Raw genomic sequence first — 17,890 nt, 5'->3', positions numbered from 1 at the left:
TGGGATTTCGGGTTCAGAAGGTGGTTGAGGGACAATGAGTGTGAATCCCCTTCCCTGATGGTCACTTCTCCTGTGCTTCTTTCTTTAACCTCCTTATTAGTTTAGAACCCTTAGGAGTAAATCTCCTGGTGAGAGAAATTTGGTGCAAACTAATCCCTCCTAAGGTACAGGCTCTATGTTGGGAAAGTTTCCTCGGGAAGTTAAACACCTATTACGTGCTACAGAAAAGAAGGCCAAATAATTGCCTCTCTCTTCATGTATGTCTCCTTTGCAAGGCCAGTGGTGAAACCCTTCCTCATTTATTACTTTCCTGTTCATTTGTAACTTGTATTTGGGACTACTGCTCTCTTTTTGGTTGTAGATGGGTACCCCCTCAAGATGTGGCTAGCCTATTTAACTCCAGTTTCTTAAGGTAACAGAAGAAAAGGGGAAGATCTCTATGGAAAATCACAAGAGCAGCCTTGGTATGGACCATTTGGGAGGAGAGAAACCAAAGAATCTTCCAAGAAAAGAGTAGGTCAATGGAGGAAGTGATTGAATCCATTGGGCTAAAACTTTGGAGCTGTTTAGAGATGTTTCCACAGATGACTTATTTTGGAATGGTTTGAAGTGGTACAAGCAGATACACACAAAGAAGTAGTGATAATGGAATGGAAACCTCCAAGGCCAAACAAATTGAAATTAAATTTTGATGGGAGCTCCTTTGGTAATCCGGGGAGGGCGGGTATAGGGGGAGTTTTCAGAAACCATCTAGGTGCAGTTGTGGCCTTATTCTCTGGGCCAATTGGATTTGGCGACTCGGTTAAGGGTGAGATAATGGCTCTCTTACAAGGACTAAAACTGGCAACACAGATGGGTGTTAGAAAGCTTGAAGTGGAAGGAGATTCCTTATTGGTTATTTCTTGGGCAAAACAAATTAGTTCAGCTCCTTGGAAATATAAATTTGCCTTCAGGGAAATTGACTTCCTTGCAAAAAGTTGTAACACTAGCTTTGGATGGGTAAAAAGATCAGCAAATGGACTGGCAGATATTCTCGCAAAACAGGGAGTGGACAGATCCACTCTATTTTGGGCAATGTTGTAATCTGTAATAGTAAAAAGGGGCATGGTATAATCAGGGTGGCCAATCTGGTTTCTGCTGTATTTGGGCTACTGTGTAGCAGGGATCTGTAGAATTTTTTCAAGCATTAATAAATTACTCATTTTGCTGATAAAAAAAAACTTTTGGCTAAGAACAACAGAAACTTTATTATAAGTGCCAACTTTATGATTTAAAATAAAAGTTGAATTTCTCTAGAAGGGATACCCAATTGACATGTCGTGAGTTGAACCTTTTTGTGCTTTGAGGAATCTTAATGCATTATAGTTAAGAATAGAGTATAGACTCAAGCCCAATGAGATAATACTCCAAATGTTGTAAAGCTCTTACCATAGCATATAACTCCTTGTCATAAGTTGAGTAGTTGAGCTTTGCATCACTAAGCTTCTTACTGAAATAAGTAATTGGCCTCCTTTCTTGCACCAGAACAGCTTCAACGTCCACTTCAGAGGCATCATATTCCACTTGAAATGTCTTCTCAAAATCAGGCAATGCTAACATAGGATTCAAATAATTAGTCTTCAAGATCTGGAAACTTCTTCAGCCTTCTTAGTTCATCTGAACTAAGAGCTTGTATTTTCTTTGTCCACATGAATACCTTCTGCAGACACGACATATCCTAGAAACATCAGTTTATCAGTCATAAAACAACATTTCAGGTTTACATATAAGGCTCTATTTGAGAGGAGTGCAAATGCAAATATGTAGAGTGCAAATGTAAATTTATGCAGTTCAGGTAAATGCAAAGTTTAGGCTGGTTGGAAGTCCCATTTGCACCATTTGCTGTTTGGCTGGGAGAGAACAAACTAGCGGCACATGTTTGCAGGCATTTGGGAAAACTAATGTTATTGTTGCTTCCCAAAACCAGTTTATGCTGTGGGTTGTCCTTTCCCAGATGGTGTGAAATATGGCGGGATCTCCTTTCCCTTTAATGGTGGAGTTCCAAGGAGAAGAAAGATAGCATACCAGATGTTTTGAAGTGGCTGGTGATAGCACACTGGATGTTCTAAGTTGGTCGTTAATGCCGTTGATCGATTTCAGATGCTACCGGAGGTCGATGGCAAGGTATCCATTGATGCCACTCAATGGTGGACTTCTGTGGAGAAGAAAGATGTTGGGAAGAGAGCAAAGCAGTTTTCTATTTCCATTGATGGAAGGGAGAACACAAGTTTGCTTCCAAAAAAACAATGTACACAAGTACACCCCTAAATCGAGGGAAATCCTGACAAGATTGCATATTCCACTCAATTTTTGGGGTTCTTTCACTCTTACCAAACGGCGGGAAAAGTGGCCTGGGGTATGTCTATACATGGAACTGGGTTTTGCATTCTTCCCAAATAGAGCCTTCACTTGTTGACATAGAGAACTTTGAACATTTCATGCAAGTGCTCAAGGTGCTGTTTTGCATCTCTATTATAAATCAGAATGTCATCGGAGTACACCACTACAAACATGCCCATAAAGTTCTTCAAGATGGGTCATGAGTCTCATGAAGGTGCTTGGTGCTTAGAAATGGCATAGCCAACCATTTGTAGAGTTCATTTTTAGTTTTTAAAAGCTGTCATCTACTCATCATCCTCTTTGATCCTAATTTGGTGATAACCATTGTGAAGATCAATTTTAGAGAAGACTTTAGCTTTAGTAAGCTGATCAAGCATATATCTTCAAGATGGGAAATGTGGAATCTATACTTGATTGTTATCTTGTTCATAGCCCTACCATCAATGCATATTATTCATGTTCCATCTTTCTCTGGAGTTAAAAAAGTTGGAATAACACATGGGCTTAAGGATTCTCTAATTAGGCCTTTATTCAATAATTCATCCACTTGTCTTTGCAATTCAGCATGCTTACTAGGAGGCGTTCTATAATGAGGCAAGTTAGGAAGTGTAGCACTTGGAATGAAATCTATTTGATGTTGAGTGCGCTTTACATGTTATGCTTATGTATTTTAATTTTAGATAATAGGCTTTTAAAACATTTATTTTAAAATTTAAGTTTATATTTTTTATTAATATTATGTTTATTTTTTTTCGTTTTTTTTAATTTTCTGACATTTTTGGCATTTTTTGTATTTTTGCACTATGCTTCAAAAAAGGCGCGCGCCTCGCCTTGCGCCTTGCCTTGGGCGCAAATTGCCCCTTGCACTTTTAAAACACTGAAGCCACTTCTCATCTTCATGGATAATCAACATGCGATGAATGACAAGACCTTTTTGGCATCACAATTAGGATCACAATATTGTTCCCCTGTCTCCATCATAAATTGGTTGTTGTTGTTCTTCTTCAGCTTTTTCAATAAGATTCAATCTAGCTTTTTTCTTTGGGTATTCATAAGAATGATAGCCTTGTTCCCCACATCTAAAGCACTTGTTGGATGAGGAAACAGTCTTTCCATGTTATTTATTTCCTCCCCCTCATGTGGGTTTGGAGAGCTTGCTGCAGGTGCATACACCTTCTTGGGTTTCTCCTTCATGATCTTCAAAGCCTCTGTCTTCTTGTATGAGCTCCATTTGAGCTTCTATTCTGCCTTTAGAGCTTTCTAGTATGCTTCTTCAAGGGAATGAAGAAAGTGCATTGTAAGCTCAGCTTTAAATTTAACTTCAAACCACTGACATACCTGGCAACAAGCTGGTCATCATTCTAATTCTAGTTGATTCTGCTCATAAGCTTGTAAAATTTTCTTAGATAATCAGAACTGATTGGTCAATTTGCTAGTGTAGCTGATGGAATCTCTGATACAAGGTTTGTAAATAATTCAAGGGAAGGAGCTTCTCATCAAGTCTTACCTTCATTTTAGCCCAAGTATTGATCCTTAGGATGCCCCTTCGATCTGTACTTATTTGGTGATACAAGGTTTGTAAATAGTTCAAGGGAAGGAGCTTCTCATCAAGTCTTACCTTCATTTTAGCCCAAGTATTGATCCTTAGGATGCCCCTTCGATCTGTACTTATTTGGTATTTGCTATCAAATCAAAGCATGACTCTTTAGCTTTTATTGCAACAAACTGCACTAATCTCATCAGTGAGATTATTCCATTCAAAGCAGGGTTCAAGAGAGACTATCCAATCACAATATTCATTTACATTGAGCCTTTCTTCAAAGACAGGAACATGAACTTGTTGAATAATTCTGTCTGCATTTCAAGAGCATTGGCCAATTGATCCATATTCCATTGATCAACAATGGTTGGATGCGGAACAGTGCTAAAAGACGAGGAATGAGCTTCATAAGCATAATCAAAGCTTTGTGAGCTTCTTCTGACTCTAAGTTCAAGAGGTTGGAATTTTGTGGAGAAGATCTTGCATCATCTCGTGGAGAACTTGATTTGAATGTCACAACATAGCCAACTCAGGTGTTATTGATAGTTAGACAACATTTCTTCTTCTTTCAATATCTCTCCCTCCAGAGAACTCTGATTGAAGTGTTTCTTTATGAGTTAAAACTAGAGAGAGTGAGCTTTCAAACCACCGATAGAACGCCTCAAAATGAGTTCGGAATCACATTAAAACATGGTGGAGAATTCCAATGACGAACCGGCATCATATTAAGAAAAAGTTTTCTAATATCAACTTGATGCTTGCCAAGAGCAAGCCCACAAAATAGGCTAGAGAAGACCTGCAATGGGGATGAAGACAAGAAACCAAGAGATGTTGCCAAAAAGGATGGGATAACCTGGGATGCCCACTTAACTAGGGACAGTGGATGTCACTGATGCTGCTAATCGTAGAGGTCACTCAATGCATCCAAGCCACACACTTGATTTGATGGAGGAATCATCTCTACGGTAAGAGAACTTGCAAAGACAAATTTTCAGAACTAAAGACCTTCTCTTGCTTCATTTCATTGAGTATTTATAGAGATTACATAGGAGATAACATGCAACAACTACATTAAATGCTTTGTCTGCCACTACCTAGATGGCTGAGACTAATTTGAATTGGGCCAATGAATGCAGAACACAATTCACTAACTAAACTGATATTTAAGACTTCTAATAAATAACAACCAACTACTAAATATTAATGCTAAATGAACACATAACCTGCCGTGTAGGATACCACATTGGTGCCAACGTGCATGTGCCACATGCTGCTATATCACATTAGGGGTGAATTTGAGTTGAGCCAAGCCGAATATCTGGCTATTCGAGCTTGGATTGGTAGAAAAACAGGAGGCTTGAGTTTGGGCTCAAGCTCGATTTGAGCTAGAATCATGTTTTCGAATTCAGCTTGACAAAAATGCTCATATGTTTTCAAGCTCAGCTTGGTTCGAGCTCGATAATGAGTCAAGCTTCATATATAAAATGAAAAAAATTATACATGTTGGAAATTATACGTATAAAAAGATAAAAATTATACATATAAAAGATTTTATATATAAAAATTATACATTTAAAAAAATATTTATTATTAAACATATATTAAGTTAAAAATATTATGTATAATTAAGCTTGATTAGGCTCATGAGTTTCACAAGCTGAGCTTCATTAGGCTTAAGCTCAGCTTGAAGCTTGGTTTAGATTAAGCTGAATCGAGCTTCTCATGACCGGGCTTGAATAACTTGTAAAAGGCTTGGTTCATGTCCACCCCTTCACATTTCTGAATGAAGGACCTAGATTTCGCTCTCCGCCTCTCCCCCTCTTTTTTTTCTAAACCTTGCTACCCACTTTTTCTTTCTCCTTTCTCACCTCTACCAACCTACTCTGTCGCCAACTTCCCTAGAACTACAAGGTCCTAATCCTTGTTGGAGGAGGGTACATAGTGCAGCCAGCCCCTCTAGGGTCTGGCCATTTCTCTTCTTCCAGACCAATCTACCCTATTGCCAAATCCTTGGACGTTGGAGACATGACCACAATGACCTTGTCCATGACATTACACTAACATAGTATACTTACAAAAAAAGGGGTCTAAAATGTTGCCTAATATTACTTAGGGAGTTAGTAGAGATAGGATGGTGCTCACACACCTTAAATTTTTTTATGACATCATCCTCTTTTGTGAGGCTAGAGGATCACAATGGATTAAGAATCTAAGGCTGTTGGTGGAACTTTTTAAAGAGCTCTCTAATTTGAGGATTAATCTAGATAAGAGCTTCTTATTAGGGATAAATGTTGAAGAGGGTTTACTATATTACCTTCTATGCTGAAGTTTTTGGATGTTTTGTCATGCCTTGGCTTATTAGTTATTTATGTCTCTCTTAGGTGCAAATCCAAAAGATAGTAATTTATGGAATCCGTTCCTAGGAAAATTTTGAAACAATCTGGATGTATGGAAGAGGAATTTTGTCTCTTTGGGAGGTGGGATTAGTGTTTTAAAAGCGCAAGGTGCAAAAAAAGTGCAAGGGCCAATTTGTGCTTGAGGTGCAAGGCGCAAGGCGAGGCACACGCCTTTTTGAAGCAAGGCAACAAATTACAAAAAATGTAAGCAAATTAAAAAAAACCAAAAAATTTAAAAATGCAAAAATTTTTTAAAAAATAATGTTAATAAAAAAATATAAAACTTAAATTTTAAAATAAATGTTTTAAGAAACCTATCATCTAAAAATACATAAACATAACACGTAAAGCATATTCAAATGAAAATTTAAAAATAAAAGCAAACATATAAAGCATTTTCAAGCATGTAAAACCCACAATCTCTTTTTTTCCTCAATTGCATTACTTCAAGTAGCTAATGTGATGTAAAACATATTGCATTCTTGATTCTATGAGTCGCCCACACCCCTCGAGGCAAACCCGAACAAATCCATGTTAGGGTCTTAAATTCTTATTTCTCACATAAAAAATAATGATTTTATAACTTTAATTGCCTTTTAAGGAGATATTTTATTAGAATGAATGAAAGAACAACATTAGCAAATATGGAGTTCTGGGAGCTTCTGTGAGTGAGCGAAGCATCAAGTGCACGCCTAGGTGCATCAGGCGTGTGTGCCTTTTGAAAGGGGTGCATCTAGGACCTGGGCAAAGTGCATACCCTAAAATGTGCCTCGCCTGTGCCTGAGGCGCGCCTTTTAAATCATTGGGTGGGATTACTCTCATCAAGTCCACACTTTTGAATCTTCTTGTGTATCGCCTCTTAGTGTTTGAGATTTGGCAAGCAGTGGCAAGGAAAATGGAGATGATAATTAGAGACTTCTTATGGGAGCTAGGGGTTGGGGAAAAGGATAATTTGGTAAAATGGGGAATTGTGTGTCAAAGGAAAGATCAATTGATCAAGGGGTTTGGGTTTAGGAGATTAGGGAGATGATGGAACATAGTGTTATTAGGGAAAAGGTTGTGGAGGATGCCTATTGAAAATGATAAATTGTGGCATAAAACGGTGGTTAGTATACATTGTTCGAATATATCAAAAAAAGAAAAAAGTATACATTGTTTGGGGGACAATGGCTAGAATGCTATTATATCTGTTAGGTTATTATGAGCTTAACCTTGGAAGTCAATCCATGGTATTCTTCCTACTTTTTTTATTGCATCAAGTGTAATCTTTGTTTTGGTAATAAAATTAGGCTTTGGAAAGATTTATGTGTAGGGGAGGCAACTTTGAAAGATAATTTTATTTCCTTGTTTTTACTCTATTCTTTCAAATTGGAGCCTATTTCTATATTTTCTAGTTGCTACCTCCTCTTCTTCAAAGGTTTTGTTTACGACTTGGGTTTTAGAAGAGGCATTCATGATTTGTAACTTCCCACCATTATCAACTCATTGCAAACTTTGGAAGGGGTTTTCTTGGATAATTTCGTATTGCCCTTAGCAAAATGGGGAAATATTGAAGGAATTTCGTAAATATTGCCAATATTGCAAACCATGGAAGATATAAATCACTTGTTGAGATGGCCTGAAGCTTTTAAGAGGATAGAAGATGTGGGGGTGGTTAGAGGGTCTAGTGATAAGAGTGCCTCCTTACTTTGTAAGTAGGGTTTAAAGTATCGGTACACCTCGATACGGTGGAAGGGGTATTGGTACTTTGAACCCAATGCTTGATTTTTCTTTTATTTTTTTTTTCAAAACTTGTTTGGTTGGTCCAAGGCCTTTCTACCCCCTGAAATGGTTTTTGACCCCAAAAGATTTAAATTTTGCATAGACAGGTCACTGATACGATACGATACGATATGATAAGATACATGGCATATGTGCCGAAATTTTGAACCTTGCTTGTATGTGGTTGTTACTCATCCAGTTGGAACCTCAGAGCCTATGACATTCTATCATCAAGAGCAAATATGACATTCAACAGAATGATTGAGACCAAGTGTAGCATCTTGGATCACTCAAAGAAACCTAGGAATCATTCATAGGGACTGTAGGGTCGTTGGAATCACACATAGACCTGTTCATGGGCCAGGCTTTGCCTCTTTATAAAGAAAAATGAATAGGCCCAGGCCTGAGCCTGACTTTAACATATATTTTATAATGTATTAATTATATTTTATTAATAATATATTATATATTATATACTTTTTTGCTACTAATAATATTATATAATATATATTATTAATATATGTTATATTTTTATTATATATAATATCATCAAGTCAGGCTCGGGCTCAGGTTTGTCTTTTTTGAGAAAGCCCAAGCCCGACCCTGCAGGCTTAAAAATTTGTCAAGGCCCGATATACAACAGGCTGGGCCGGGTCAGGCCAGGCCAGCCTGTCTGGCTACCCGGTCCATGAACAAGCCTAAAAGTCACACAAGTAGAAAATAAACTCAAAAGTCATTTTTCTTGTTTGCAACTTTACGTATATACATCAAAATATCAAACTATACAAGGTCAGCGAAATGCCTTTCTATACTAAGAAAATTCTGCCACTCATAAACTAGCTTAAAGATAACTAAATATCTATTAAACTACTTAACTAATGACTCTACAAACAACTGAAATATGACAAGATAAATCAAACTAATAGGCTGTATCTTACATATTTGTAAATGATCAAAATGCCACAACAATAATGAAATGACCAAAATATCGCTGCTGTCTTACATTACTTAAGTAAATAAAAATCCAGGAATTCCAAGTTTGACTCTTTGGCTTCTGCATCACCAGCACATTGTCTGATATAGCAATTATAGACTTACAACTGTCTAACAGAATTTTCATTTCAGACATATGTCTATCACTTATTTTTTGGTAAGTGGTTTATGTCATTCAGATGACACACTAGGTGCACATGTCCATTTTAACCAACTGTCTCTAATCTATGGGCAGTATCCTCTTTAATTTCTCTTTTATTATAGATGGATCAATCCAAGGTACCAGAAAATTGAATAATTTGGGCTATCCCCTGATCATCAATCTTAATTGCATCACCACTCGTGCTAACATTTTTACTAAGTTAGCAATGCATGTTTTCTGTTCAGAAACTTTGTTATTCAGATGGTTTAGTGAGTTCCGAAATGACCGAAGAATTTTCCATGAAGCAAAGTATAAGTTTCTTCATTCTTGGACCACTGGAAATTTCATATTTTTCTTGGTAATTTGAATTTTAGTATTTTGAGTTTTTTTTTTGGTTTAAATTGCTTTCCTATCTTGTTGTGTCTTAGGAGTAGGTTAATCATATTGAATGGTCAAATTAGTTTTTAGTCTTATTAGAAAGCTTTTAGTATTTAGGAAAGTTGAAGATGTAGTCATGCCACTATCCTTTCAGCCTACATTTTAAGGGTCAAAGTTTGTGTTTTTTTGTGATTATGATGGTTATGAGATATGTTATTTGGTTATCTATATAATGAGACCATCATCTTGTAAATGTGACCTATTTTCAATGATTTATGACCATTTTTATTCACAGGGTTAAAATATGTCTTATGTATTTGTACCTTATTTATAGCCAGAAGAGCAGATTTCTTGTAAATCATATATATAGGATTCATGTGAATTTCTCTAATGTCTGCATGTGTATCTTAATTTTTCCACCATATCTATCATGCATCCGAAACTATCCTGATATGTCTCTTAAAATTGCCATTTTGATCATCTTTGCATTTCTGGTACTTTGAATTTCATGAGTAAAACGCATTATCTGGTTGGATTTTGCTAAAAGTGTGAGGTGACTGCCTGCAGTATCAACAAGATGATCTGGTTACACTTTGGGTAAATAAAGTTGGTCCTTATAATAATCCACAAGAAACATATAACTATTACAGCCTTCCATTCTGCCAACCACCTGGCAGTGCTGCTCATAAGTGGGGTGGCCTTGGTGAGGTGCTCGGTGGAAATGAACTCATTGACAGCCAGATTGACATAAAGTTCCAGAGTAAGTAGACCTTCTTTCAGTGTCATGTTTTCAAATATGTTTAAGAAGCAATAAATGAATTATTTGACCACATCATTTGTCTATCTTTTCCTTGTAGAAAATGTGGACAGAGCTACCATTTGTGAACTTGAACTGAATGCAGCAAAGGTTAAACAATTCAAAGATGCAATTGAAAATACATATTGGTTTGAATTCTTCATGGGTATGCCGTTCATTGGTTTTGCTCCTTTACTGCCTGGATCCCTTTATGAATATGCTTTTTAAGTCTACATGTTTATTTGTCTGTAATGAGCTTCTTTTGTGTTGATTATATTCTTTTTTGGAGCTCTTACCTATTTGTCATTCCCTCTCCTAACATGGCACCATTTTATGATGAGACCCATCCAGATGATCTGCCTTTATGGGGTATGCACATTTATCAACTCTATTGAGTAATTTTGAGTCTTAAGATAGTTTTGCATGATTCATTAAATTATGCTATTGATGCTCAGGCTTTGTTGGTGATCTGCATCCTGATAAAAACAGCGAGAGTGGCAAGCATGTGCTCTTCACACACAAGAACATTGTTGTCAAATACAATAGAGATCAGGTCATGGATCCTGATATTTCTGGTGGATCATGTATTTCAATTTTTAGGACATACCCTTGGTATTAAATTTGCTTCTTGTTCTTGCAGATTATTCATGTTTACCCTTGGTATTAAATTTGCTTCTTGTTCTTGCAGATTATTCATGTTAATCTCACTCAAGAAACCCCTAAACCCTTGGAAGTGGGAAAGAAATTGGACATGACATATTCTGTCAAATGGATTTCAACAAATGTCACTTTTGCACGACGTTTTGACATTTATCTAGACTACCCTTTCTTTGAGCACCAGGTCAGTAATGGTCGTGAGTGCATGTTTAGTTGATTTGTTTTCTCTCAGTTGATAGATGTGCTGTGCTTTCATTTTTGGCAATCTGAACTATTTAGTAGCAGTTGTTGCTTCCGTTTTCACAATACGTTGATTACTGTTACTTCCAGGATTTGAGGAGCTATTTAAGATGAATTTTTAATTCAATGTTTTTATGTCATTTTTATACCTACCTGTAAGAACTTTGATTTTTGAAACCACTAAATGCTTCCCTTCTGCAGATTCACTGGTTCTCCATTTTCAATTCATTCATGATGGTTATCTTCCTCACTGGTTTGGTCTCAATGATATTGATGAGAACTCTTAGAAATGATTATGCAAAATATGCACGAGAAGATGATGATCTGGAGACTCTGGTGACCATATTACCCTTCTCGCTCTGTATTCTAAATGCTGTTTATTTGGTTTTGTTGAATTATCCTTTTTTCCCCATCTTCGATTGCTTTAGGTAGTGATAATAGCTCAATGGTTGGTGACTTTTCTCCCTGCCCTCAGGAAAGAGATGTAAGTGAGGAATCAGGTTGGAAACTTGTCCATGGGGATGTTTTTCGGCCTCCACGCAACTTGGTTCTACTATCAGCACTTGTTGGTACAGGTGCTCAATTTGCAATGCTTGTTCTCCTTGTCATCTTATTGGCGATCATTGGGATGCTCTATGTTGGGTATGTAAGGATTTATTCCTTTATTTTGTGCCAGTCAGTTCTGTTGCCTAGTTGCTTTGATGGAATAGAGTTGGTTCCATTGTTCTTTCTTGTTTTTCTGCTTTATTTTTTTTCCCATGTTAACCTTATCTCATTAGTTTGGTTCAAATGATTAATTGTGATGCTAAATCTGTTGCTTAGTCGTGGAGCAATTGTGACAACTTTCATAGTATGTTATGCTCTTACATCGTTCATTTCGGGCTATGTGAGTGGTGGACTCTACTCCCGCAATGGTGGTATGTTCTTTTTTTCGATCGTTCGATTATCCTCTTTTGCTTTTGTTTTTAAGACCAGTGATTTTTTCAGTTCCATTTAGGTGTATTTTATCATGCAGATAGTTTTCTCTTCCATTGCTGGCTTATGCTTTCAATGTAATTAACCGAATTCTTATGTCTTAATGTCAGGTAAAAACTGGATAAAATCGATGATTCTCACAGCATCTCTTTTCCCATTTATGTGCTTTGGCATTGGTTTCATACTAAACACAATTGCCATATTCTATGGATCCCTAGCAGCTATTCCTTTTGGCACAATGGTTGTTGTGTTTGTAATTTGGGCTTTCATCTCTTTCCCTCTTGCACTTCTTGGTACTGTTGTTGGAAGGAACTGGAGTGGTGCTCCAAACAATCCTTGCCGTGTGAAGACCATTCCACGTCCTATTCCTGAGAAGAAATGGTATCTTACATCTTCTGTTGTCTCTCTAATGGGAGGTCTTCTTCCATTTGGCAGCATCTTCATTGAGATGTATTTTGTATTCACATCCTTCTGGAATTACAAGGTAAATGTCATATCTACCTTTCTTTATGAATATGAATGTTGGGGATCATTTTTCATGAAAATTTCTAGCACTTACATGCAACTACTCTTTCTACTTGAGTTGTTTAGTGAAGTCTAAAGGACCAATAATTCCTTGTTTTTCTTTCTGTTTTTTTTTTTTTTTTTTTTTTGATAAGTAGAGAATTATTATATTAGAGGAAACTAAGCATTACAGTATTCAAGGTCAAAGGAGAGGTCTAAGGTGCAACCTCTCCCAAACAACAATGTCCAATTTTAACCAAGTCCAAAACAAATGACTCTATCAACCCTTTACTTGGCTAGAGTGTCTGGCGTTCCATTAGCCAATCTCCTTTCCCATTGGAATTTTAAAATCATATTGCTAGTGAGCCATTTAAAAGTCTTCATTTCCTCCCAATAAGCCCATATTACTGCTTTTGGATTGTGTTACCAGCCCATCACCAGTGTAGGGTCCCCTTTAATGATCAACTTATTACAGCAAAAACTCAGCTGTAGCCGAGTCTGCTACACTAACCGGACCTGAAAACAATGCAGCAATTCATCCTTTCTTGTTTCTGAAGACACCCCCTATACCTGTAGGCCCTCGGTTACCTTGGTTGCTCCCATCAAAATTGAGTTTGATAAAATATTCTTCAGGTGGAGTCCAAGAATAGTAATTTTATGCTTTCTTGATGAACTTTTTTGCCACTGGACCCCTATTCCTCCAAATATCACCTGTAAAAAGCTGTGAGATGTCCATTGTTTTAGCCCAATGTATATCACCCTTGTTACCATGCACTCCATCACCACTTTCACACTTCTCTCTTTCTAGAGGAAAATTCTTGCATTCCTTTCTTCCAAATAATCCATATTTGAGCTGCCCTTGCGCATTTCCAAAGAATTTTACCACTTCTCTTGGACCATCTATTAGTGGAAGGATCAAATAGCATAGATAACTCCAGCGCGAAGTCCACCTGCACCCAAATAAAGAAAAGAACCTTTCCCAAATTCTTGCAGTAAAGGGACAGTAGATAAAGAGGTGGTAACAGCTCTCCTCATTAGCTTTACAAAGGATTTACCGGTTTGAAGATGAACAAAGAAGAGGCCTTCACTTTTGTAGATTATCTGCAGTACTAATCTTCCTATACAAGACTTCCCAACAAAGGGCACTGACTTTGGGGGAGATAGGTTTGCACCAGATTGAAAAAATTGTGGGGAAGGAGAACATAAAGTAGAGAAAAAGAAGCACAAGTTATAGACCCATTAGGATGAGGAGACCGAATCCATCTATCAAGATTTGATGGGTCCAACCAAACATTTTCAAGAATTTGCAATAGATTGGTCACAGAAACTAACTCTAACTCATGCTGTTAAAAAATAAATGAATAAATAAATAAAACTAACTCTTAACTCATAATCTCTCAAACTCTTTTTGAAACCCAAATCACAAGAAATATCATTAGAAGGATAGAAAGAAGAAACAAACACCAAAAGATTCCTTTTTAAATGAAGAAATAGAGTACAATGAAGTGAACAGATCCCTGAGTGCACCATTCCCAACCCAAATATCTCCCCAGAAAAAAAAAAATTTCTTGGAACAAGCATCGTACCATAAAATGCCGAGAAGCTGAGGAAAGAAGCCAAGGAAAGATACCATATCCTACGACCTTCAGCTGGCTGAAGAAAAGAGGTAAAAGTTAAAGTGGAGATGTGCTCAGGCTGCTTTGATTTGGACAGTATGGGAGGAATGTGGAGGTAGTGTGGAATGTGTTTAAGTAGGAAAGATACCATATACTACGACCTTCATCTGGCTGAAGAAAAGAGGTAAAAGTTAAAGTGGAGATGTGCTCAGGCTGCTTTGATTTGGACAGTATGGGAGGAATGTGGAGGTAGTGTGGAATGTGTTTAAGTAGGGCTATACATTGGACCAAATCATTAGACCTTTTCTCAGATTTCTCTTTTGATTATATATGGCGAAATTGGGAAGCTGTAGTAAGAAGTTCTGTTAGGAAGGATAAACCAATTGCAGTCTGGACCCCCCCCCCCCTCCTGGGAGGTTTTTTTAAACTAAACTTAGATGGCTGTTGTCTTGGAAATCCAGGGCCGGCTGGCAGTGGAGGAGTTTTCAGATATCCTGATGGGCACATTCTCAGTGTTTTTTTAGGTCATATTGGAGAAGGGGATTCGGTTTGTGCTGAATTCAAAGCTGGCTTACAAGGAGTACAAATTGCTGGAGATTTAACCTTTGACAAATTAGTAGTCGAGGGTGACTCAAAGCTGAAAGAACCAGAAACAGTGGTTTAGAAATATAGGGATTTTATGAAAGGATTTAAATGGATAATCAGTGATGACAATTATTGTTCAATGGGAAAGGAGGTCTGCAATTGGGTTAGTGTTTTTTTTTTCCGCAAAACAGGGGGTGCATAAAGTCTGATTTATTTGTGGCTTAAATGTAATTCTGTTTGAAGTACCATGAATGCTCTCCACCATCTTGTACCACAATTTCTCCCTCTCAGGAGGCCACCTCCACAACCATTTACCTAGAAGAGCTAAGTTCTTCTTTCCCACATTACCTGACCCTAAGCCTCCATACCTTCCTCTTTCACACTATTTCTCATTTTAACTGGATAGTCCTTGTTCCTTTCCCTTGGCTCCCACAAGAAATCCCCCATGACCTTTTCCTAATTTCAAAACCTTCTTCTGAGGCATTTTAAACATAGAAAGGTAGTAGATTGACAAATTTGCAGGAGTGGATTTTATTAAGATTATTCTACCCCCTAAAGAAATCCCCCATGACCTTTTCCTAATTTCAAAACCTTCTTCTGAGGCATTTTAAACATAAAGGTAGTAGAATGACAAATTTGCAGGAGTGGATTTTATTAAGGTTATTCTACCCCCTAAAGAAATATTGCTTCTCTTCCATACTGCCAACCTTTTGGCACACCTTTCTAGAATTGAGCTCCAGAATATACTCTCCTTGTATTATCTACTAGGGGCATATCAATGAAGTCAATGGCCAAGAGGAAATAGAACAACCTAGTGAGCTTGCAATAGTGCTTAGGACATTATCTTCTATTTCACCTTTTTTTTTATAAGTAAAAAGATAAGTTTCATTAATAGAGAATTAATGCAGTTACAAGCTTCCCATGGAGAGGCACGAGCTGCGTCCTCTCCTAACAGCAGGAAGAAAGACAAAAGGAAAACAGATTCAGTCTACAACTGAGCTCAATATAAACTTTCCCTGTTTACCCCTTGCTTTGCAAGACCATCAGCCATAGAGTTTGCTGATCTCCCCACCCATTTTATTCTCACTGTCAAACTCCTTGTCAGGCAGTTGAATTTTTTAATTTCATTCTTAAAATACCACACTATAGAGTCCGGGTTTTGTAGCCATCCCACTACCACCTTGGAGTCCCCTTCTATTATCAATTGTTCCACACCTATCTGCACAGCTAGCTGTACTCCCTGGATAGCGGCTGCAAGTTCTGCCTTAGTAGAGTTTCCAACTATATTTCACTCCTATGGGTGAAATAGAGTTTCCAACTATATTTCACTCCTATGGGTGAAATAGAGTTTCCAACTTCTATTTCACCCTTTCCGTGCAACTTTTATCCAAATTTATCTTCAGATCCGAAATTTTCTCAAACAATTTCCCATGCTCAAAAAGCATGGGAAATAGGGATAAAAAGGTTGGTGATTGAAGGAGACTTGAAGGTGATCTTAAGTTGGATGGAACAAAACGACAAGGCTCCTTGGTATTTCAGAAATGATATAAAAAAAATCAAAATGTTTTCAAAAGACATGATGGTGATTCAACAGTGTGTTGTTAGCTGATCATTTAGCTAAGCAAGGGGTTAATAAAAGGGTTTGCTTTTGGTCTCAATTGTAATTATAAGGATTGTTCTCATTGTCATCTTAAGATATTTCTAGGCTAGCCGAGGCTACTCAATCTTGTAACTTTTTCATATGTTTTAATAAAAGCTGTTCTTGTGATGCTGATAAAAAGAAAGATTCATCACCTTTTGTAAGTCCTCACCTTCAGAAAAAATAATTTAATCATCCACAAATAGAAGGTGGGTAACTATAGTGTTATTACTACCACTCTAGAGATCAGTCTGCTAAAGGCTTCTCTGCTATCAAAGTTGAAAGGAAAGGGGACAATGGGTCACCTTGTTGAAGTCCCTTTGTGAGTTGGTAAGAAATCCTTAATTACCACATTAACCAAAATTGAATAGTGACAAGTTTTTGAGCAACCGTCCAACCATTTATAACACTTACTCCAAATCCACACATTTCATTACCTTGAGGAAAGACCAATCCACCAAATCATAGGCCTTCTCAAAGTGAAGCTTACACACAAATCCTTTATTCATTGATCTTTTTATCTCCTCCACACATTAGCTATCAAATTTTGACCAGTGGTCTGTCTCTCATGAACAAAGGCCCCTTGAAAATTTTGGCTTATTAAAGAGGAACTTGTGGGCCTGAAATATCTTGGCTGAACAACTTCTGGATTTTTCGGAATTAGAGCTAGGAATTTAGCATTAATAGCTAGAATGACAAAATGTTTCTCTGCAAACTTGCTTTTCCTAGTGTCTCAAAAGCAAACTTGCTTTTCCTAGTGTTTCAAGACTTGTGTCTTAGAAAAAAATCTTTTCTTTGTTATGTTTCAAGGCTAGTGTCTCAGAAATAACCATTTTCTTCCTAATGTTTCAAGGCTACTGGCTTAGAAATATAAATCGCTAAAAATGAGAAAGAGAGGGGGTGAAGCCCCTATTTTTTTTTAAATGCAAAAAAAGCCTTGAAAATGATGACCATTTATTTCAAAAAACAGAAAGAAAAAATCAAATGGAGAACAGGAGGAGGAGCGGAGCCCCTGTATTTATTCCAAAAAAAAAAAGAAAGGAAAAGAATTAGAAATTTAAGGAGAGAGGTTATTGCTTATCCCAGAAAAAGAAGGCGCTGATCTGATTATACTCTTCTTCGACTGGTGTTACTTGTTTACAAGGTGAAGTCATAATTTCATAATTTCAATTGCTCAGTCTTCACTTTTCAAGTCCTCGAAATCTTCAAAGTTTTTGACTTCAGTTCTTTATTGTTTTTTGGGTAAAGAAACTAACAAGTGCAAGTTCATTTATGAAGTAATAAAAGAA

The 17,890-nt window shown here is 37.1% G+C and overlaps 1 protein-coding gene across 2 annotated transcripts in view; it reads left to right on the top strand.

Moving 5' to 3' along the window:
* LOC148874297 (transmembrane 9 superfamily member 1-like) overlaps nucleotides 1-17,890 on the top strand; it is a 28,483-nt gene that overhangs the window by 6,208 nt on the left and 4,385 nt on the right. For both annotated transcript variants that reach the window (XM_088978338.1, XM_088978328.1), the window contains exons 2-10: nucleotides 10,157-10,349; nucleotides 10,447-10,551; nucleotides 10,737-10,754; nucleotides 10,841-10,938; nucleotides 11,074-11,226; nucleotides 11,484-11,618; nucleotides 11,758-11,924; nucleotides 12,105-12,199; nucleotides 12,368-12,741. In XM_088978338.1, the coding sequence (XP_088834464.1) occupies nucleotides 10,157-10,349; nucleotides 10,447-10,551; nucleotides 10,737-10,754; nucleotides 10,841-10,938; nucleotides 11,074-11,226; nucleotides 11,484-11,618; nucleotides 11,758-11,924; nucleotides 12,105-12,199; nucleotides 12,368-12,741 (1,338 nt within the window). The remainder of the gene's footprint in view (nucleotides 1-10,156; nucleotides 10,350-10,446; nucleotides 10,552-10,736; nucleotides 10,755-10,840; nucleotides 10,939-11,073; nucleotides 11,227-11,483; nucleotides 11,619-11,757; nucleotides 11,925-12,104; nucleotides 12,200-12,367; nucleotides 12,742-17,890) is intronic.

This window comes from Nelumbo lutea, chromosome 1, assembly GCF_056320005.1.
Source record: "Nelumbo lutea isolate HS-2025 chromosome 1, American lotus-T2T, whole genome shotgun sequence".
Classification (NCBI taxonomy): Eukaryota; Viridiplantae; Streptophyta; class Magnoliopsida; order Proteales; family Nelumbonaceae; genus Nelumbo; species Nelumbo lutea.
The sequence above is the reverse complement of the archived record's forward strand: the minus strand, read 5'-3'. Positions and strand labels throughout refer to the sequence as shown.